The sequence below is a fragment of the Trachypithecus francoisi genome, unplaced genomic scaffold (assembly GCF_009764315.1).
Source record: "Trachypithecus francoisi isolate TF-2019V2 unplaced genomic scaffold, Tfra_2.0 Lachesis_group4, whole genome shotgun sequence".
Classification (NCBI taxonomy): domain Eukaryota; kingdom Metazoa; phylum Chordata; class Mammalia; order Primates; family Cercopithecidae; genus Trachypithecus; species Trachypithecus francoisi.
Window position 1 is genome coordinate 31831114 of NW_022681469.1, and position 22480 is coordinate 31853593.

The 22480-nt window shown below is 40.5% G+C and overlaps 1 protein-coding gene across 2 annotated transcripts in view; it reads left to right on the plus strand.

Annotated features, from left to right (window-relative positions):
- Nucleotides 1-22480, plus strand: part of GRM8 (glutamate metabotropic receptor 8) — an 832302-nt gene that overhangs the window by 137399 nt on the left and 672423 nt on the right. For both annotated transcript variants that reach the window (XM_033193152.1, XM_033193151.1), the window contains exon 3: nucleotides 16184-16400. In XM_033193152.1, coding sequence (XP_033049043.1) covers nucleotides 16184-16400 — 217 coding nt within the window. The remainder of the gene's footprint in view (nucleotides 1-16183; nucleotides 16401-22480) is intronic.

Genomic DNA, 22480 nt, shown 5'->3' on the forward strand with positions numbered 1-22480 from the left:
GAAGCAGTTTTACTAGGTAGACTGTAGATATTAAAAGTCAGGAATCCTGCGTTGTTATACTGTCACTAGTAGGCAGTTAATCAACAATGTCCATGTGTTACCTGCTATGTACAAAGTGCTTTCCTAGGATCTGCTGAAGAATAGCAGTGTATCCCAGCACTTCAGCTCATAAGCCTACTCTCTAAAGTAGGTGTAAGAAATGAATTTGCTCTTCAAAACTGAAGTGAAAGGAACTTTTTTCTTTCTTTCTTTCTTTCTTTTTTTTTTTTTTTGAGACGGAGTCTCGCTCTGTTGCCCAGGCTGGAGTGCAGTGGCCGGATCTCAGCTCACTGCAAGCTCTGCCTCCCAGGTTCATGCCATTCTCCTGCCTCAGCCTCCCGAGTGGCTGGGACTACAGGCGCCCGCCACCTCGCCCAGCTAGTTTTTTTGTTTTTGTTTTTTTTAGTAGAGACGGGGTTTCACCATGTTAGCCAGGATGGTCTTGATCTCCTGACCTCGTGATCCACCCGTCTCGGCCTCCCAAAGTGCTAGGATTACAGGCTTGAGGAACTTTTTTCTTTGATATCAAATAACTCTGACACTGAACCACATTCACTAGGGTGTCAACAATTCAATCATATTCATAGTTTGGAGACCCAGCCTTCAGTTTCCAAGGCCACTAATATGGTTTGGCTCTGTGTCCCCACCCAAATCCCATGTGGAATTGTAGTCCCCATGTGTTGAAGGTGGGACCTGGTAGGAGGTGAGTGGAGCATGGGGGTGGTTTCTGATGGTTTAGGACCATCCCCCTAGTGCTGTCTCCTGATAGAATTCTCACAAGATGTGGTTGTTTAAAAGTGTGTGGCACTTCCTCCTTTGCATGCACTCTCTCTCCCTCACCCCTGCTGTGCTTGCTTCCCCTTTGTCTTCTACTATGATTGTAAGTTTCCTGAGGTCTCCCAGCCATCCTTCCTGTATAGCCCGCAGAACTGTGAATCAATTAAACCAATTTTTCATAAATTACCCAGTCTTAGGTAGTTCTTTAGAGCAGTGTGAGAATGGACTAATATGGCTACAGAGGAGTTAACCACAGAGATGCTCACTGTAGCCCCTGTGGGCTATTAAAAGGAGGGGGATTCCATTCCTTCTATGGCAAGCATGGGAAATGAGCTTCTTTGAGGGTTCCTGGGTTCTCAGGCACTACCAGGGAAGAAACTGAAGATCTCCCTCATTCCCAAGTCTCTGGTGAAGTACTATTCTCTCCCTCCATTTCCATTTCCAATTCCTCCTCTTCAAACCTTGGGGGATGCCCCTCCTCTAGTAATTAAGCTGTATAACCTCTATAGGCCAAGTCTCCTGAAAATGAGCCTAATTCTCCAAGACATGCAGGCTTGATTGCTCATGTGGAGGGCACGAAGGAAAAGAAATCTTTTCATCAGTCTCCTAAAGCAGTAACAATCAGACAGAAATGAATATCTTACTAAATTATCCTGCTGCATACGAATGCTATAGAAAATGTATTGATGACAAGGTACATTACATCTTTTATTTGGCATTTCATCATGCAGGCTTTGTGAAATTTTTATTTTTCAAAAACTCATCTGTTATTTTCAAATAAGTAAGAAATACATTTAAAAAGCTTTTACTGACTCAACACTTGATATGATATATTCACTGGTCTATAGATTATCATGACACTAAAAATAAACTCCATGCTAGCATTTGATGCAAGAACTGAAACATAATACTCTTAAAAATAGAAATTTGAATGCAGAATATTTTTGAAAAGAATTTTCTAATGTTCAGGAGATGTTCACCCTAGGATAAGTGAACATAATGTTCAAGGCATCAACGTCTTCATAAAGTGAATTAGAGGGAGCTTTTATATCTCCTCATGATGACAACATCAGAGCTACCAAAATAATCTGCAATGAATGTGTTTAAATCCCTTTGAGCGTGATATGGAAAAATTTCAAAAGGAAACACAGGACTCTTGAGTACACATTCAATGTTTTATACTATAGCAGAGCTTTTCCAATTTTATTGTGAACACGAATCCCTTGGAGATCTTGCTAAAATTCAAAGTCTCATTCAGTAGGACTGGGGTGGGGCCTGAGATTCTACATTTCTAAGAAGCTCCCAGGTGATGCTGATGCTGATGCTGTAGGTTTGCCGTCAGTACTGAGTAGCCAGATTGTAGAGAAAACTTAGTGCCACAGTTACTGTAGTCAATACTGTTGAATTTATCTTTTGCAATGTGAACATATCTTTTATACCAAAACATATGAGCATATGTTTTCCTCTAGAGGAAATTTGGACCTTAAGTTTAATTTTTAGAGAGTCTTCATTTCTGGTGGCCAACTGGCCACTGAGGGTATAAAAAAGAGAGGGCTAAACAAGGCAGACCAAACCCATACATAGATGACAGCTGCATAGCTGGAAACTTCATAGTTGGAAAGTATGTGGCACTCACGTAATTCTGGAACCCAGCCAATTGCCCCAGCTATGACTTGAGGACCCCTGGTGTACCAGATGATCTTCAGTTTATGCTGGGATTGGTGTGTGTGACAAGTTTTGGGCAAGTTGTTTTGAGATACCCGTTGAACACTTAAGAGAGAGGTCCAATAGGTAACACATGGTTCTGGAACTCACTGAAGAGATTTAGACTGCATGTATAGGTTTGGAGTGGGTATGAAGTGAAAACAAAAGAGAGTCTAGGCCATATCCTGAAGAATGCTAACTCATAAAGGATGAAACAGCAGAAGAATAGCCAAAAAAGGAGATAGAGATTTAAGAGGAAAATTGGAGAGTGAGTGCTCATTTAGGCCAAGTAAGAGAGTGTTGGCATATAGCAAGTGCTAAACAAATTCTTGTTGAAATGAAAAACAAGAACAAGCAAACAGAAGGCAGACTGAACTGAGCTCATGAACACCTTTCACCAAGAATACTGAATTGTTAGCTTTTCCTAAGCTATCTATAGCCTTTCATAGGTTTGTTTCTATCAGATGCTGTCCCCTCTGCCTGGAACACCTTTCAGTCATCTTCCCTCCCCTCCCCTCCCCTCCTCTTCCATTCACTCCCCTTCCTTCCCCTTCCCTTCCCTTTTTTTTTGAAACAGGGTCTCGCTCTGTAACCCAGGCTGGAGTGCAATGACACAATCTTGGCTCACTGCAAACTCTGCCTCCTGGGTTCAAATGATTCTCATACCTCAGCCTCTTGAGTAGCTAGGACTACAGGCACATGCCACCATGCTTGGCTAATTTTTGTATTTTTAGTAGAGCTGGGGTTTCACCATGTTGGCCAGGTTGGTCTTGAACTCCTGACCTCAAGTGATGCACCTGCCTCGGCCTCCCAAAGTGCTGGGATTACAGGTGTGAGTCACCACACCTGGCCCCATTTCTTGGTTCTTGCCTCTGCTCCCCATCGCCTGTTGTGTTTAGATGTGTTCTCTTGGAACGTGGGAACTTGGCTAGTCCTTTTTGCACTTACCTTCCCCTGTTGACCTACATGATTGCGTCCAACCTGCCCCAAATTTGTCTCAGACCATCTTTTTGGTACCCAACTGGGCCAGGAGGCCCCCCTCCCCAGAAGGAACTGTAGCAATTGGGGTTGATGCAAACCAAAGGAGGCAGATAATATTTAGCTGATCATAGATGCTAGTATCTCCTACTCACTGTGATACCATATATGGCGATGGCTGCTGATGTCCAAGCTCCAGCCAAGCCATGACTTATGACTCCAAAGGAGTTGCAGATGTGAACAGAAGTGGAAACAGGGAGGAAGCTGAACAACTGTGGGTAAAAAAAGCTACTGAAGAATTAATATCAGATTTAAAAATGGACCCAAAGTAGTGGAGGGCAGAGGTGTTTAAGAAATGAATCCGAGGTCGGACTACCTGGATTTGAATCTTACTCTGTCATTTACAAATTACTTGGTTTTGGGCAAATTACTTCTCCAGATTATGGTTTAGTCATTCATGAAATGAAGCTAGAGCACTAAGCACAGTTCTTGGCCAATATAACATGTTAAATAAATATTGGCAAAATGAGCATGTACATATGTGTATGCACACACACACGCACACATTAGGTGTGTAGATGGAATATGACACATAAAGAGGCTTATAGGGAACAGTAAGCTAGGCTTCTCAAAAATGTTGATAGAATGAAAGGGCTAATCAATTTGTTTAGGGGAAACTTAATGTATTGCCCTTTGGATACTGAGATGATGCCTTCTCAGAGGAACATATCCTTCCATTCTGTAGTATGTAGTGGAATAAAGGACTCTGAGTTGTTCACATCTTTTAATCAACTTTTCCTGTTACCAATGATGGCCATTTATGAAATCAGCTATTTGGTCTTTGGAAATGGAGTGGGTTTTCCCACTGTGTAAATGGAGCTCGAATGAAAACCTTTAACCTCATATGGACCTTCTTCAAACCTACTAAGTTTACTAACTTAGGTAACAGAAAATAAATGAGAATTACCAGTGCTATTAGGTGTTCAGAATCAGTACCTGAATGCTAGTTGGGAGATAATGACTTGAAGACCAAGATTTTGTGAATGTGGATAATCACAAAAAATCCATGAAATTGCCAGCCAGGAAACTTACTTGCACAAACAAACGTTCTTATCCATGTTCTTCTTTATTTGCAGGAGTCAAATCATGTATTATTGGGTGGCAGAATGCCAGTCTAAATTGAATATTTGCCAGCTTAAAGTTTATTGACTTCAATTTGTTAGTTATAATTACTAACTTTTTATTTTATAATGTTCTAGTGCTGACATGCTTGGGGGGAAAAATTGAACCCCAGCAGTGATTGCACAGTAAGGAAATCATCAGAAGAGGAAAATTAAATGCTAGGTGATAGTTTGAAGTCAGCAGTGATGGGAATGAGTGGGTGGAAGAGTTACATTTTTAAGTAACTTAGCAAATGATGCTAAGAAAGTACCATGGCATCATTTTGGTTTTTCTATTATAACAAAATGTAATTTATTATTTTTTGGTACTCATGTAAGAAAATCACTTTATAGAAAACTTTCACTGTCCTAAGCAGCTCATTTCGAAACTTCCCCTACTTTTTGTTTTAAAGAATATTCAGTCATTTCACCTTGAAATTCCAAACTGCTTGAAAACTTTACCAAGAAGATATCAAAGAAACTTGCAGAAATAGTGAAATAGAATAGAATGAAATCAGGGAATACAATTTTCCGTGTCTCCTTGGGATACTGCCTCACTGAGCAGAGTTTCCAGAGGTGGACGGATCCATGTATTTCTCTTTCCTCCTCTTGAGAGGTGCAGAAAATGTATGTTACCTTATAAAGAAACAAAGCAAAGCAAAGCCAAATTATCTTTTAGGATTAGTTCTAACCTGCTTCTCATACAGCTTGAAGTCCTATCCCAAAACCTTTACTGCCTGAGTACAAAGAAGAGTTTCCTCGTACTTTTCAATCACTTATTTTTTACTTTCTTAAGGAAGGAAACAAATATTAGAGCTTATAAGTAATATAAGTATACGTTTATTTTTTTTCTGGGCTCTTAAAGTTGCTTCTTAATGTCTTCTGTTTTCATTCATCTGTTTACCTTTCATCTATCCATTCATTTATTTATTCATGCCTTACCCTTACAAGCCTCAGTACTCAGAGATCTGTGAGAATGTAATGCAAGTCCCTGCTGATAAATTACGTAGCATTTTCTTGATAGTCCTGGCATAAGAACCCCAGTTATGCATATAGTATTTGAAAACATTATTTGTAATAAGCATGGGAGATGGTGGTCTATGGTTGAATATTTTTCAGTCTGTGGCAAGTTTTCTAAAATTAAGTACCTGTCAGTAGACTGCCTGTCCTCTTCATTTCTGCAAATTGGGTGGTGAACACATCTGAAGGAGATCTCAAGTGAGAGGCAATCTGTGGCTGGTGTCCAGTCTTCATTCCTTTTTCTTCTTCATTTTTCAATGTGTCAACTTAATGTCACTTCATCAGGGAAGCTTGCCCTGTCCTTTGCAGACCAGGTGAGTGGTCCTGCAACTCTTAGTGGCAGGTACATAGCTTTCACAACAACCATTACAATTGGGGTTAAATGTTTATTTGGTTGATTATTTATTGAATGCCTGCTTTTTCCATTTGACCATATGCTCCATGGGGCTGGGAGGACCATGTGTTGTTTATAGTCCTGTCTCCAGGGCCTGTCACTGTGTCTGGCACATAGTGGGAGCTAATTTGTTGAATGAATTAATAAAAAAGTAACCATTAAAAAAATTTAATTTAACTATTAGGATAACTGTATGTATTGGTTTAGCCTTTTAAATTTCTGTGTAATTTTGCATATGTACTGATTATTATTTTTTAGAATCACAGAGCACTGAAATATATGGAAATTTAAATAAAACTATTCAATTTTTTAAAAAGGCAAAATTGAAGATAAGGAGATGCTATAAACCAGAGAAACTATAAAATTAGTTGGAATATTCTTTTTAATTTTTTAAGTGACAGTGTCTTTCTCTGTCACCCAGGCTGGAGTACGGTGGTGCAATTGTAACTCATTGTCACCTTGAATTCCTGGGCTCAAGTGATCTTGCAGCCTCAGCCCAGCCTCAGCTGGGGCTACAGGTGCACCACCATGCCTGGCGAATGTTTTAATGTTTTATAGAGATGGAGGTCTCACTATGTTGCCCAGGATGGTCTCAAACTCCTGGCCTCAGGGATCCTACAGCCTCAGCCTCCCAAAAGGATGGGATTACAGATGAAAGTCACTGGACCCAGCCTAAAGTCCCTTTCTTTGAAAGTGAAGGTTTTAAATCCAACTTGCGAGTAAAACTTTTAGGATAGTTAGGCTTAAAAATCCCCACACTACTAGTAACTTGATGGATTAGAACAATTCTTTCCCTAAGGAGCTGTTGTGCTTTCGCATTGTAAAATGTAATTAGCAGATGTAAAAAAAGGTTTATTAATCTTGTAAGGTATAATTATGGTTGCTTATATATGAATTATTTCATATTCATGGATTGCTTCTCTTTCATTTTAAATAAACAGGTTAGGAAGTCAAAACGCCATTATGAATTTGATTAAAATCATTCCATTTCTTTCTAAAACATGATATTAGTTATTTTATTTTCCATAAGAAATCCAAACGTCATTGGTCTGATTTTAGGATTGGGATTTTCAATATCCAAATCAGAATGTCCTCGTGTAGATTTTCTGTCAAAAATATTTGAAAGCATCAAATTATGAAAAAGTAATATAACGTAGAAAACTGAAAACCTGCACAGCTATCCATAAATTTAGTTCACGTGTCCAGTGAGCAATGATTAATGGTGCTTGGGCTAGATAGCTTCTGCTTGGTCTGCCACAACCACTTTCTCTCTTTCGCTGTCTGTTGGCTGCCCTGGAAGGTTCCTTTGTGCAGGCAAAGCCAAGTTCTCTTGCTTTCTGGCTTCCAATAGGTTTGGTCAGAGAGAGACTCAGCAAGTGTGTATGAGGGAAAGGTCAGAATGTAATTTCTTTTTGAGGTTACCAGGGGCTGGCCGTGTCCTTTTAGAAAGGTTACTGCTCCCCTCAAGGTGGCTTCCGTTCATGACACTGTAACTGCTCTCTCTCTTAGGGCTCATGGGTAACAATTGCCATCCTCAACCTCTGACTCCTTCTGGGTTATGGCTTTCCACTGCCTTCCCTATATGCTGCTCCTGCCTTGAAAATAGTCCCTTTATTTAGTCTCCTTGAGTCATTTGTTTTCTTTGCCTCTATGACTCATACAATACCCTTGAAAAGGCGGTGAGAAAATGTACCCTTTTACAATTCAATGGTCTATTCAAATGAATTATCTGAAATCAACATACGACTTTATAAGTGTAACATATATTTATACTTTCAGGCAGATATAGATACAAAACATACTCTTTATGTTTCGAAGAAAGTATGTCTCTCATGATTTGCTGCTAAAATTTTAGGTTCACCATTAGTAACAAACCATCTTTGAATTATTCATCTGGCAGTGAGAATGGATTGATCTTGTCTCTCTTCTCTCTGGTTGACTTTGTTGGTGTGCTCTGTATTTGTGAAGAGGAAGTTTCTGGTGAGGGGTGTGGTATTTATCCTGGCCCATAATGGAATTCAACTCATGACCTTAAACCTACTGTGTTACACTCAGCAGTGTTAACGAACCACAAGCCCCTTTGGTGCAGGTGTGTGTGTAAAGCTTTGTTTGGTCTTAATGAGCTCATGTTGGGGAGACAGATAAAAATGTGGCGCAATATAGTGTACTCCTGGCTCTCTCTGACCCCACAATTTCCCATTTCAATAGACTTCCTCTTGTTTGCTTTTGCTAAGCTCCATTGTGCATCAAAACCCAAAGGCTCACATCCTCCTCTGAATCAACTATGGGAACTCAACTGGGAAAAAAAGGGCAGAGACTGAATTTCCTATTTGACACCAACTTTACAAACAGGAATCTTAGTAACTGTCCACTATGTGGACAGAATTATTCTGAGCCAGTCCTGATTTGGGGAATGAATACTACTACTTCATGTTTTTGGATGCAAACTTGGGGCAATCATCCATGTTCTTTTTTGTTTCACTCTCTGGCTTTACATTTCCTTTCTTCTTTTCCCTCTCCTTAGCCTGTTTTCATGAAGATGGGAGGAGCATGAAAGCTCAGGGCAATGTTGGGAGAGTTGGGCCAGTGCTGGACATTGACTTCTAGCCCTAACTCCTCATTTATATCTAATTTCTGATTATATACTGATGTTTTGCCACAAGCAACTAGTAGTTTTAATACTAGAGAGCAGTCAAGTATAAAAAGACAAAGTTAATGGCTATAATAATTATGCTTTTTCTGACCTGGGTTTTGCAGCAAAAACAAATCTACCCTGAGGCCAGGTGGCAAGAAGCTATCATCCTGATGGCCGCTGTTGCTAACCACCATCACTGGAAAAGTGCTCAGGCAAGCACTACCCCCTAAGGGAAGAATGCAGCTTCAAGCTGATCTTTCACTAGAAAAAAACCAATGATGTTATTGAGTAGCACAAATAACCCACCCCGCAAACCTTCTCCACCAATTAAGTTCCACTATCAATGGACAAGGTTGTTTGCAGAGAACAAAAACCTTTTCTTGGCAGGGGGAGAAAAAAAAACCAGAAAAACAAAACAAAAAACTCTTTTTGATGGTGAAAATGTATGTGATTCAGGTCTTAAATTGTCTTCTGTTTGCAAACCTGTACTCAGATGTGTGCAAGTTTCTTGCAGAAAGATTGAAATTTCCTAGAATCGGGAGGGGCTTCCTCTAAGCTGTTCTTTAGGTGGCTTTTTGCTAGCCTTGTCAGGGATGTCTTGGCTTCCTTGGGATCTTTAGCAAACCAGTAACTGTGATGAACAGATGCAGAACTTATGGCATTCTGAATAGACAAGGGAAGTTTCAAGCTTATTGCAATATTTTGATGTGCAAGCAGTGGGAAACCTTAAGGCAGCTGAAGTTATAACTTCCTTGGGCCACAAAAAGAGTATTTCTGGTATCTAAAAGTCTCTGAGCCCCTTGGAGCCTCAGAAATCCTTTATTTCATCACTCAGTCACATACAGTAAGGCTCAGTGAAGGCAACATGGAGAGACACAGTTGGTTTGGGGGAGATGTAAGCACTTTTTTCCCTGTCTGGAATATCCGTCTTACAGATAAAGATAAGCTAGAAGGGGTAAATGATGAAATAATCTATGATGTTGGCCTTTGATTAGAAATGTAATTTTTATTCTTCTTTAATGACACACTGAAGTCCATGGACTGTCAATGTGTTTGCCAAGATAGTAATGAAGCTTTCATGGCCATTTTTTGGCATTTCAAAAAGCAAAATGGCAGTTGTACACTTCCCTACGAGGAGACTGCACAGACTACAACTGAAGCGGCACTTTGGTGATCTGAACTGGAATTCTATCACTTCAGCTTGGTAAAAAAAAAAACAAAAAAACAGGTACCTTGTGCTGATCAGAAGTTTTGCGGCTTAACAGATCTTTGATTTAAAAAGAATATGGGAAATGGGTGGTCTTTTAACTTAAATAGTTTTGTAGTAAAATCTTTCAGAGTTAGGATATATGGAAGAAAATAATAAAAGGAGTTCTTCATTAATGGATGGATGGGTTCATTTTACTTTCAATGAATATTTATTGAACACCTACTATCTCCTAGGATCTCATCTTATATCTGTGAACAATGCAGAAAATAACCCTGTGGAGTCTACATGTTAGTAGGGGAAACAGAATGCACACATTAATGCAAGTTGTGAAAGAGGAAGGAAATAAGTAGTGTGACGAGATCATAATGGAAGATAAAGAGACAACACTACATGAGGTGGTCAGGGAAGGTCTGTTGAGCTGAGGCTGAAAGATGAGAAAGGCAAGGAAGGACTTGCTTGGGAAAATGTATGTAGTGATATGTATGAGTGCTGGAGGTGAAACAAAAAGGAAGCCAGTGTGGTTGGATCAGGTGAGTGAGAAGGATAGGTGGTCAGTTGCTAGTTCAAAGGATCCTGTGACAAGAGGTTTGGGCTGTATTCTAAGGGCAATGGGGAAATGATTGAAGGACCCTAAGCAAGATTTTTCTAAGATCTTTTTTTTTTTTTTTTTTTTTGAGATGGAGTTTCGCTCTTGTTGCCCAGGCTGGATTGCAATGGTGTGATTTCAGCTCACTGCAACCTCTGCCTTCTGGGTTCAAGCGATTCTCCTGTCTCAGCCTCCTGAGTAGCTGGGATTACAGGCACCCACCACTACACCTGGCTAATTTTTGGTATTTTTAGTAGAGACGGGGTTTCACCATGTTGACCAGGCTGGTCTCGAACTCCTGACCTCAGGTGATCTGCCCACCTCAGCCTCCCAAAGTGCTGGGATTACAGGGATGAGCCACTGCACCCAGCTTCTAAGATCTATTTTTGTAAAATATCAGTTTTCTTGCTGGTGTAGCGTAGATTTGAGAAGGGCATGAATGGAAGCAGGAAGAAGAGTCAAGTGGCTTTAGGAATCCAGATATCACAGTGGCTTGGACTAGGGTGTGACTTTTTGCTCCACCATTGCTAGCTCATAGCCCAAGATAGCTAATGGAGCTCCATGCATTATGTCCAAATTCTTGCCAGCAAGAAAGAGGGAGGAGCATGAAAAAGGCATGCCTTTTCCTTTTAAAGATCCTTTTCAGAAGCTTCACTTACCATTGCAAGGAAGGCTAGGAAGTATAGTCATGTTCTGGGTGGCTAGGTAAAAATTGGAGGTTTCATCTAGAAGGAGAACAGACACTAGAAGACAATAATCTCTGCTAATTTCTATTAATCATATATGTAAATAAATTTCTTTTGAAATATAATTTTAATCTCCTTCAGCTCTAAGTCAAATGTTTGGAATTTCTTAGAGTTTGCAAGTACAATATTCACAGAATAGCTAGTTAAAGGAAGATCAAATAATTAGCTTTATTAACAGCTGGGCAAGCACCAAATAACTCCCCAGGCACATGATTCTCTGTTAAGAACTACATTGCAGATAATTCAGCTTGAACTTGTGCCTCCTACTCTTGCCCCATATCTCAACCTTGGGACCCACTTCTGCCTGCACAGAAGACTTAAAGTTCACTTGCAATGAGTAGCATGGACTTCAGGTATTTCTCAAATGTCTGGTTGCCAGTGGAATATGGAGAGAAGAGAGTGGGCTTCCTTTCCAAGAATTGAGGCCCTGCATGGTCTCTTGACATTATAGAGAAAAGAAGCCTGAGATGTATGTGGACAGGTCAGAGAATAAAGGGAGAGCCTGCTATCCCCTTTTGCCCAATAAACGTAGAACTCTGGCTTCAGTTTCTTTCCCCCTCCATGTTGGGGAAAGTCAGTAAAGGAATGGAGAGTGAGAGAGGAAATATTTGTTCTGGAGCTCCCAAAGAGGGTGGGGTTGGGGGGTAGGAATCTCCTCTTCTGTGGGCTGAAGTGAGAATGTAGTGAGAGAAGAAAAAGGGTTTTTCCTAACCAAAATAATTATTAGAAAAGTGGAATCTAAAACAATTTTTTTTTAAAAAGGACGATGAGTGTCCTGAGTTGTATAATTAATTGACTCAAATATGCTTTATTTGAGTAATAGAAATATGGCCTTATTTAAGCACATATGATATTTTTATGAAGCCTCAGCACAAAGAAAATAAGAAATGAAGAAAAGTAAAATGACAGGTGTTTTCAAATATGCAATAGGATGCCTTAGGGAAATGAAGGAGAATGCCACGTAAGGACAGTGGTAGAGAAGGCTGGAAGGGCAGGTGACTGGAGAAGGGCTAAGAGGTTAGGGTAGGGCTGAGGTTTGGGAGCCACAGCAGTGTTGTCTTCTACAGCGACTTGTCATAGGGGAGTGTTCATCAGGCTTCTGGCACACCCAGTGGTAATGGAAGAGCAGTTCACAAAAAGACTATTTTAAGTGTGGGCACAGTTAGAAAAAACAAGGGATGATGAAGTGCTCAGAAGCCAACAACAGTGGGGAGACCCTACAGGAGCAATGGTACAGAGTAGTCACTGGAATCTGGCAAAAGCTTTAGCTGTTGGTGAGGGGTTAGGTGGAGAATCACTGAGTCAGTGGAAGAAGAAGCTGGGGGGTAAATACTCTACTTCTTTCTGTCTCCCCTCGCCCTCCCATGTTCTGCTGGTGCCTCCAGGACAAACTCAACTAGAAGCCAGAGGCAAGGAAGCCCAGTCAGTATGGTCATAGAGAGCAGCCTCCTAGGGTCTTTGGCGGGATAGGGAAGGATCAGGAAGGTCAAATGGAGAATAGCCTGCACAATATTTTGGTGGAATGCAAGGGAGGAAGTGGTGGGGAAGAAGCTGTATTAAATTTCCTGCAGCAGTTTAATAAATTAATTGCCCTCAAACATTCATTGAGCAATTGCTCTGCCTGGTGTTGGGGATACCAAATAAACAGAGACCCTGTTTAGTCTTGAGAGGATCATAAGCCAGCAGAGTCGTGATTCTAATGTTAGATAGTGGAGACTTTGGAAGACAGGAATAGCAAAAGACAGCTCTGCCTGATGGAGTCAGTGAAACTGTCCCCAGAAGGAGATGACTTTTGAGCTGGATATTGAGTTTGTATAGAGGATCATTAGGTAGAGGAGAGTATTAAATCTCCCTGGTATGGGGAAGGGTGCAGATGTTGTGAGAATATGGAGAGAAGGTACAGGTCAGGGGAGGAAGATGAGACAGAATCTGATGATCTTTGCGAACCAGATCGAAGAGTTTGGATTTTATCCTTAACATTGGCAATGGGAGTTAACAGAGGCTTATAAAAGACACTACTTTTTTTTTTAAAGGATGGGGGAACTGATAATGGGTGCTTTTCTTAGCAACTTCTTCTCTTGGTATGCTTTGCTTCTTTTTCCTCTCATTTTTTTTCTTCACTTCTCTTCACCATTCACCACATTTCTTTCCATTGTTGTGTTTCTGGTAGATGAAACCTCCAAGGTTAAGGGGGTAGTTAGAGTGGAATTGATATAGGGAAAAGAAAAGGAAACATTCCAGGTCTTTAAAAAATTTCTACTTCAGTTGCCAGTAGGGGTTTAATTTGTGGATGGTAGAAATACTGGGGATGCTGGCACAGAAATTAAAATGCTTAATGAAGCAATGCTTAGTGGTCTACCACAACAAAATAAAAATGAGATGTGACACATGAAAACTTGAAAACTTGTCTTGAAATACTATGCATGTACCCTGATGTGTATTATTGTAGACTGAAAAAATAAAAATACAAGCACATACTCTCACATTACTTTCCCACACATTGATCTGCAAAGAGAAAACTCTTTTCAAGACTTTGGGGAGAAAGTCCATTACTGAATCAAGCAACCATCTTCTATCTGCGCTTTTATTTTATATACCCTTTACACCTGTTTAATTAATTCTAAACATGAGGCTGACTGCTAATTAAACAGCCTGGAAGTGACTGACTGAAGGTGGTAATTTGAGATAATTAGTTTTGGTTTCAAACACTCAATTTTCACACTTTCTGCTCATTTTTAGAAAGGGTGGCTCATTATTATAGGCAGGGTGGGAGTTGCGCAAGTCATTTTACTGCTGGACTCTTAGTGGCTACGACAAAGAAATGGTATAGTGCTATAGAATTTGCTATAGAATGCTCCCCTATTCCCTTCCCCCCACACAACCCATACTTGCACATACACAGAATTTCTTCTAAAGTGAAAGTCAGGTGGCTAACTCACTTTCATTAGAATATAGGAATGCACATGCTTTTGATATTTGGGAAATGTTTACCTAGTAAGACTTAGATCTCTCTAAGTTATCTATGGTTTCCTTCCCAGGTCCTCTGAAAACAAACAGGAAAAGGTGAAAAAGGGCAAGATTTGGTGTGTGGTTTGAGATTTGGAGGGGTGTCCTTGAGAGTAGTTATGTACTATGGAGGCACAAAATCTAACCAGAAGAGGCTGGGCGCGGTGGCCCACACCTGTAATCCCAGCACTTTGGGAGGCCGAGGCGGGTGGATCATGAGATCAGGAGATCGAGACCATCCTGGCTAACATGGTGAAACTCTGTCTCTCCTAAAAATACAAAAAATTAGCTGGGTGTGGTGGCGGGCACCTGCAGTCCCAGCTACTTGGAAGACTGAGGCAGGAGAATGGTGTGAACCTGGGAGGCGGAGCTTGCAGTGAGCCGAGATTGCACCATTGCACTCCAGTCTGGGTGACAGAGCGAGACTCCTTCTCAAAAAAAAAAAAAAAAAAAAAAATCTCTAACCAGGGGAAAAATTTGTCAAGATAAGGCCAGTATTTCTGGCAGAGAAGGCAAAGGGCAAGATGAGATGGGTCAGATGGTTTTCACGGTACCACAGTGTTAACAAGTAAGTTAACACGGTCCCCACTAGGAGAACAGAACCAGAAAGAATTTGGGGTTAAATGGGCCACGCTATTCTGGGTACTCACTGTTATGGCCAATGTAGGTGGATCCAAGTTACACGGAAGCCGAATGAATAGTCAGCACCCTGGACAGCTCCAAGCACATTGCTCTGCTGCGGTTCCCGGGGTGACTTTTATGTTTTAGGGACTTCACTGTCATTTCACTGGCCACCATTATGGAATAGGACTCTCTAGACTTAGGAAGGTTATTTAGATGTTGAGAGCTTTACAAATATATCAAGGGTGGAGTTGAAATGTCTATATAGATTGGGAATCCTTTGTCTAGACTGTGGTGGGGACTATTGGATCCCAGAGTGTGCAGCCCTGTGGGGAAAGATGGAACTGCAACCTCTGACATCCTCTGTGCACTGACGTTAGCTGCAGCAAGTGATGTAGCACAAAGTTAATTTTTTTATGTATAAGTCAAACCTGCATGTTCAATCAAGCTACCTGAATTAGGGCGTCTTGGAGTCATTTTGACCTCTGAACTTTCACTCATACCACGGCATGGAAGCAGAGGGGTTACTAGACACAACCACATAGCTCACTCTCCTACATTATTGAGAAATGACGTAAGATTCCTCGTTTTGAAAAATTTCTGGCAATTCACCCCATTAAAAGAAAAATAGTCTCTTCTAAAGAATTTATGGTCTGGATTCCCTTTTCTGTGATGTTTTGGATGGGGTTAGAAAGATGTTTCTATGAGAGGATATGTGGTTGCTGGCAATTCTCAAATCTTTTTGTGGCACTCTGATTATATCAATAAACAGTCAATAGACTTGCAAAACTTTATATTTAAAATAATTTACTAAAAATGTAGTCTTAAGACTGAAATGGCATCAAGAGTAAAAAAATCTCATATTAAATTCCCTGTTAGTCATCGTATAGCATTCATGTCCTATAAAGCCAAAGCCAGTTTCAGAGATGACCTTTTCTGATGCATATACCTTTGTTTTTCTCTCGTTTCTGCACCAGAGCTTATCGTGTACAGACTAAAAAAGCAACATCAACACAAAGCACAAATGGCTTTGGCTCCAGAAACAATGGAAACTAAAGCAAACTGAAATTCTTTCTCATTTTTTAGAAATGTTCTCAATGTTTAGAAATATTGTGCATTGAGAGAAAGTAAGCCTATGGATCATTCAGAAATACTTTCTAATTAAATTGGTAGTCATAAAACTGTATTTTGGCTTCAGGCTGATACATCTAGGTTTCTGGTATAGCCTTGGCTGTTTAGCTCGTATGACAATCCATCATTCTTCAAGATTCTTTATGGGTTGAAATGACCCATCATTTGTTTTGCAGATACCTCAAATCAGCTATGCATCCACAGCCCCAGAGCTAAGTGATAACACCAGGTATGACTTTTTCTCTCGAGTGGTCCCGCCTGACTCCTACCAAGCCCAAGCCATGGTGGACATCGTGACAGCACTGGGATGGAATTATGTGTCGACACTGGCTTCTGAGGGGAACTATGGTGAGAGCGGTGTGGAGGCCTTCACTCAGATCTCGAGGGAGATTGGTAAGCATGTATTTGTGGGATGATTGTATTTGGAGGCGACAGGTTGCTGATGCCTGAGCATCTCCAAGTGCTCTCTTATCTGTAGGGAATAATTAGAACTCCTACAGATGCATGAACTAGGCTGTCCACTCTAGAGGGAAGCTGGGTTTATTATAAATGATTTTGTTGTTCATAGGCCTATCAAGGTGACATTTTGGTGCTAATTTAGGAAGTAGGGCTCCTGACTCAAGTGAACATTTTTTAAAGTTGTCTGTTTTGACAAGGGAGTTTGCTGGCACATTAGAGGCACTGTAAATTTGAATAAATGACATACTATTTGATTGTTCTAGATGGAAGTTTACATTAGCAAGTCATTAAATTAAAAAAAAAGTCAGTGGAATTTAACATCCAACACTAGAGGGATTAAGTCTAGTAATCATCTTAAAACAATGCTGAAGTAGCCCCCAAGGCTATACTTAAGCAATATTCTTATTGTCATGTTTGACTTTTTTGTATTTTTATTCTTAATGAAAACTCTGAAGCTTAGGGTGTGGTGAAGGGCAAGATGTAAAAACTTGTTTACAACAAGGTACTGCTGACCTCCATGCTGGGCTTTTTTTCAAGGTGCTTATTCAAGTGTCTAGGCATTTCACCATCTTGTATATGTACCAATAAGGTTATAAATCCATTCCACTACTTTGAAAACACAGAGCAAAACAAAGGAACAACTTAGAGCACAGATCTTAACTGCTGATTTGTCAACAACGTATCTTTGTGATGAAATATGTTATTGTTACTTAAGTACTATTATTCTTATTAAGAATGAATGAATTTTTCCATAAGAGTAATAATATTTTGTTGAAAGATTAAAGTGTCCATTGATTGTTTCTCAGTAATTTTGAGCCTGTAGAAAGACATTATGTTGATAAATGTATTGTTTTTCTTAGAGGCCTCGACTCAGAAAAAGATCATGGGAGTGATTTGGGCTTAACCATAATTACCAAGGACAAAAAGTCTGATGTTATTGAAATAGGATTTTCACTTGAGAGATTTGCAGATGACTGCAAGCTTTTCTGTACATAGTAGGGCATAGAAAATTATAATACACGATATTTAGTATCTTTAACATTTGTTCTACATTTATGCTATTGCAGAAAATGTATAAAAGGCCTGGTCTTGTTGGACAGATTGGGCTAATTGATTTAATTGGACAACTGTTCACACCTGCTGTAAGTGTGCATGATGCCATAATCTTTGCTCTCTGGGAATTTATATCATTACTGCTATAAAACAGAGTCAAAACATTCAATTGATCTTTAAATTATGACAAATTATATTATCTTCTTGGATAAAAATCTAAAGTTTGTCTTTAGAGGAAATGCCCACTCAAATGAAAACAATAGCTTCTGGAAACAGCGTTAATGTATTATTTAAGCAACTGATGTCAGTTCTTGCCAGAGTGATAATTCAACAAGAGAAGGAAACTAATAGAGTATGTATTGAAATAAGTTTTCTGCAGTGATCCTGGACATTCTGCAACTTGAGGACACATTTTGTGTGCATGAGATAGATTCCTATAAAAAATTCAAAACAGGATATAGTCTGCCAATTGTTGCAGAATCTGACAAAATGCATTGTTCTAAAAGTTAAGTGAAACCACAGTTTTATTCTTTTGACTAAAATAAGAAATACTTAGTTTTTATTTTTTAGGGAGCGTTCCTATGCTTTGGTAATACTGTCACACAAAAGGATTTAGATGGTGCCATTCATTATTCCTGTTTCTATCATAGTCATTAGCATGGGAGAAAATAATTTTGGTGCCTTGTATATGCTCTTGATTAGAGCAACACATTTCTTCTGTGTTGATCTTTTCAGTATTCTGTGACTTGATTGGTTGTCCATTCTATTTCAGTTCTTACTTATCTGGGGAATGGAGGAGGGATGGATTGTCAATTAATATGCAGAATACTGAAAAGGCCAAATTAGTACCACACTGGAGTATGCCATGGAATATATTAAATATCAAAATCATCCCTCATTTTAATGACAAAGATTTTTATCTAGAACAAAAATAGCTGAAAATTAAACCTTTTATATGACAATGATATTAATGGGAATGGCAAATGGTAGCAACTTAACCCATTCTGAAATTATCTGATGTCTCTAATGAAAATTCATTAGTTCTGTAACATTTGCAGCTCTTACTACAACACTGATGACATCTGTCACCATGTTAGTAGTGTGTTTTTAAAAAAACCTCAGTAGCTTGACTGAAGGAGATGTATACATTAATTTATTTTGGAGTGTCTGCCCATTAATAAAATTGTATATTTCCCCAACTCATAGTGTTCTCTGTACTTTATTCTGAAATTCTCTTTAGCAACATCGATTGCTAAGAAATTTCAGTGTAAATTGAGGCTTCCTCTGTCTTACCTCTGATTAACTCAAGCAGATCATAATGGAGTGATGGTGAACTGAAAATTGGTTTAGTGATAAATTGCTTCTATGGTTTGATTAGAATGTTTTTCATTTTAACAAAATCAGACTTGGGGCAGTCTCCTTTGTTAATCTGGGAGAATGAAGTTTATGAGTGTATGGTGGTCATGATCAGACCTCAGTGATGGCTTTTCCCTAGTTGAGATCTTTCTGAAGGGGAGAGGGCAAGGAGACACTTGATAAAGACAAATAGCCCCTTGATACCCCAGCTGTTGTAGTGTCATCCCAAGGCATCTCTTGACTATAGGATTATTGCTGGAGAAGGAAAAAAAACATATTTGGTATCACCAAATAACACAGTTTTACTGACTGGAGCATAGTTTGTCTAGTGAAGTATGGGAGACAAAATTGGAAGGCTTGACATAGACACATGATTATTTCAAATCATAGGTTGTTTATTTTATCCTTAGTTTTCTAGACAATGGAGGTGTGCTAGGCCATTCTGCATTGCTATAAAGAAATCCCTGAAAGTGAGTAATTTATGAGAAAAGAGGTTTAATTGGCTCATGGTTCTGTGGGCTGTACAGGAAGCATAGTGGCATCCACTTCTGGGGAGGCTTCAGGAGGCTTACAATCGTGGCAGAAGGTGAAGCAGGAGCAAAGGAAGGAGATGCAACACACTTTTAAATGACCAAATTTTGTGAGAACTCACTATCTTGAAGACAGCACCAGGTGACAAGAGATCCACCACATGACTCAAACACCTTCCACCAGGCCCTGCCTCCATCACTGGGGATTACATTTCGACGTGAGATTTGGGTGGCGATAAATATCCAAACTATATCATTCCACCCTGGCTCCTCTCAAATCTCATGTCCTTTTCACATTGCAAAATACAATTATGCCTTCCCAATAGTCCCCCCAAATGTCAACTCATTGTAGCATTACCTCAAAAGTCCATGCTGGGTGTGATGGCTCATGCCTGTAATCCCAGCACTTTGGGAGGCTGAGGTGGAGTTTGAGACCAGCCTGGCCAACATGGTGAAACCCAGTCTCTACTAAAAATTAGCCAGGCATGGAGGCATGTACCTGCTGTCCCAGCTACTTGGGAGGTTGAGGCAGAGAATTGCTTGAACCTGGGAGGTGGAGGTTACAGTGAGCTGACATTACACCAATGCACTTCAACCTGGGTTACAGACCAAGACTCCATCTCAAAAAAAAAAAAAGATGTCCAAGTTCAAAATCTCATCTGAGACAAAGCAAGTCCTTTCCACCTATGAGCCTGTAAAATAAAAAACAAGTTATTTACTCCTAAGATACAATGTGAGTAGAGGCATTGGATAAACATTCCTGTTCCAAAAGGAAGAAATTGCCAAAAGAAGGGGGCTGTAGGCTCCATGCAAGTTCAAAACTTCAAAACACAGCAGGGAAGTTATTACATCTTAAAGCTCCAAAATGGTTTCCTTTGACTCCATGCCCCACGTCCAGGGCACACTGTTGTGAGGGGTGGGCTCCCAAGGCCTTAGGCAGCTCCACCCCTGTGGCTTTTCAGGGTTCAGCCCTTGTGCCCTCTCTCGTACGTTGTTGAGTACCTGCAGCTATTCCAGGCACCGAGTGCAAACTGCTGGTGGATCTACTATTCTGGAGTCTGGAAGATGGCCTCTTTCTAACAGCTCCATTTGGCAGTGTCCCACTGAGGACTCTGTGTGGGGGCTCCAACCCCACATTTCCCCTTGGCACTGCCCTTGTAGAGGTTTTCTGTGAGGGCTCTGCCCCATCAGCAGGCTTCTGCCTGGGTGCCTAGGCTTTTCCATACATCCTCTGAAATGTAGGCAGAGGGTGCCAAGCCTCATCACTCTTGCACTCTGTGCACTTGCAAGCTTAATGCCACATGGGGGCTGCCAAGGTTTATAGTGGCTCATACTCTCCAGAGCACTGGCATGAGCAATATCTGAGGCCCCTTGAGCCAAGGCTAGAGCTGGAGTGGCTGGGATGTGGGTAACAGTGTCCTGAGGCTGCACAGGGCAATGGGGCCCTGGACCTGGTCCATGAAAGGACTCTTCCCTCCTATGCCCCTAGGCTGTGATAGGAGGGACTGCTATGAAGGTCTCTGAAATGCCATGGAGGCCTTTCCCCCATTGTCTTAGATATTAGGACTTGGCTCCTTTTAGTTATGCAAATATCTCTAGCAAGTGGTTGCTCCACAGCCTGCTTGAATTCCTCTCTTGAAAAAGCTTTTTCTTTTTCTGCCCCATGGCTATGGTATAAATTTTCCAAACTTTTATACCCTGCTTCCCTTTTAAATATAAGTTGCAGCTTTAAGTCATTCCTTTGCTCCCACATCTGAGTGTAGGTTATTAAAAGCAGCCAGGCCACATTTTGAATGATTTGCTGCATAGAATTTTCTTCTACTCTATACCCTAGGTCATTACTTTAAAGTTCAAACTTCCACAGAGCCCTAAGGCATGAAGAGAATGCAGCCAAGTTATTTGCTAAGGCATAACACAGGTAACCTTTGCTCCAGATTCCAGTAAGTCCCGCATTTCCATCTGAGACCTCAATAGCCAGGATTTCACTGTCCATATCACTATTACCATTTTGGTGAAAACCATTTAACTGGTCTCTAAGAAGGTACAAACTTTCCCTCATCTTCCTATCTTCTTCTGAGCCCTCCAAACTCTTCCAACCTCTGCCTGTTACCCAGTTTCAAAGTCACTTCCACATTTTCAGGTATCTTTATAGCAATGCACCACCCCTCAGCACCAAACTTCTGTATTAGGCTGTTCTTGTATTTCTCTAAAGAAACACCCAAGACTGGGTAATTTATGAGAAAAGGGGTTTAATTGGCTCATGGTTCTGCAGGCTGTACAGGAAGCATAGCAGCATCTGCTCCTGGGGAGGCCTTTTGAGGTTTACAGTCATCATAGAAGGTAAAGCAGGAACAAGCACACCACATAATGAAAGCAAGAGCAAGAGACAGTTGGGAATGGGGGAGATGCAACACACATTTCAGCCACCAGATCTTGTGGGAACTCACCATCCTGAAGATAGCACCAAGCCATGAGGGCTCTGCCGCCATGACCCAGCACCTCCTACCAGGCACCACCTTCAGCATTGGGGATTACAATTGCACATGAGCTTTGGGCAGGGACAAATATTCAAATTATATTAGGAGGAAACTGCTGAGGAGAGGGGGATCTATCAGAATGTATATTTAAGGTTGTACTATGAGAAGTAAAAGACAAGGAGACCAGTTCAGGGGCCATTCCAATAAAAATCTTGGCCTGATACAGGGCAGTGATAACAGAAATGGAAGAGGAGACAGACTTGGGGGTCATTTGTGAGGTGAAGTCTATGCAATTTTGTAACTGATTGGACGCAGAGCTTGAAGGTATGAAAGAAGGTAAAGTTGAACTTGAAATTGTATACCTGGGCAACTAGGAAAAGGCAGGTACCGTAAACAGAAAAGAGACAGTAAAATGAACACAGTAAATTTTAGGTAATAGTACATAGCTTTGTGGAGAAGAATAGCAAGGAACATTGATCTAGAGCCAAGCAGGAACTGAGATATAGATCAAAGTTCATTCTCATAAAATTGAGGATGGAAAGGTGGTTGCTAAGGTGAGAAGTAAACGGGAATGAGGATGGACTCATGGAGAGAAGTT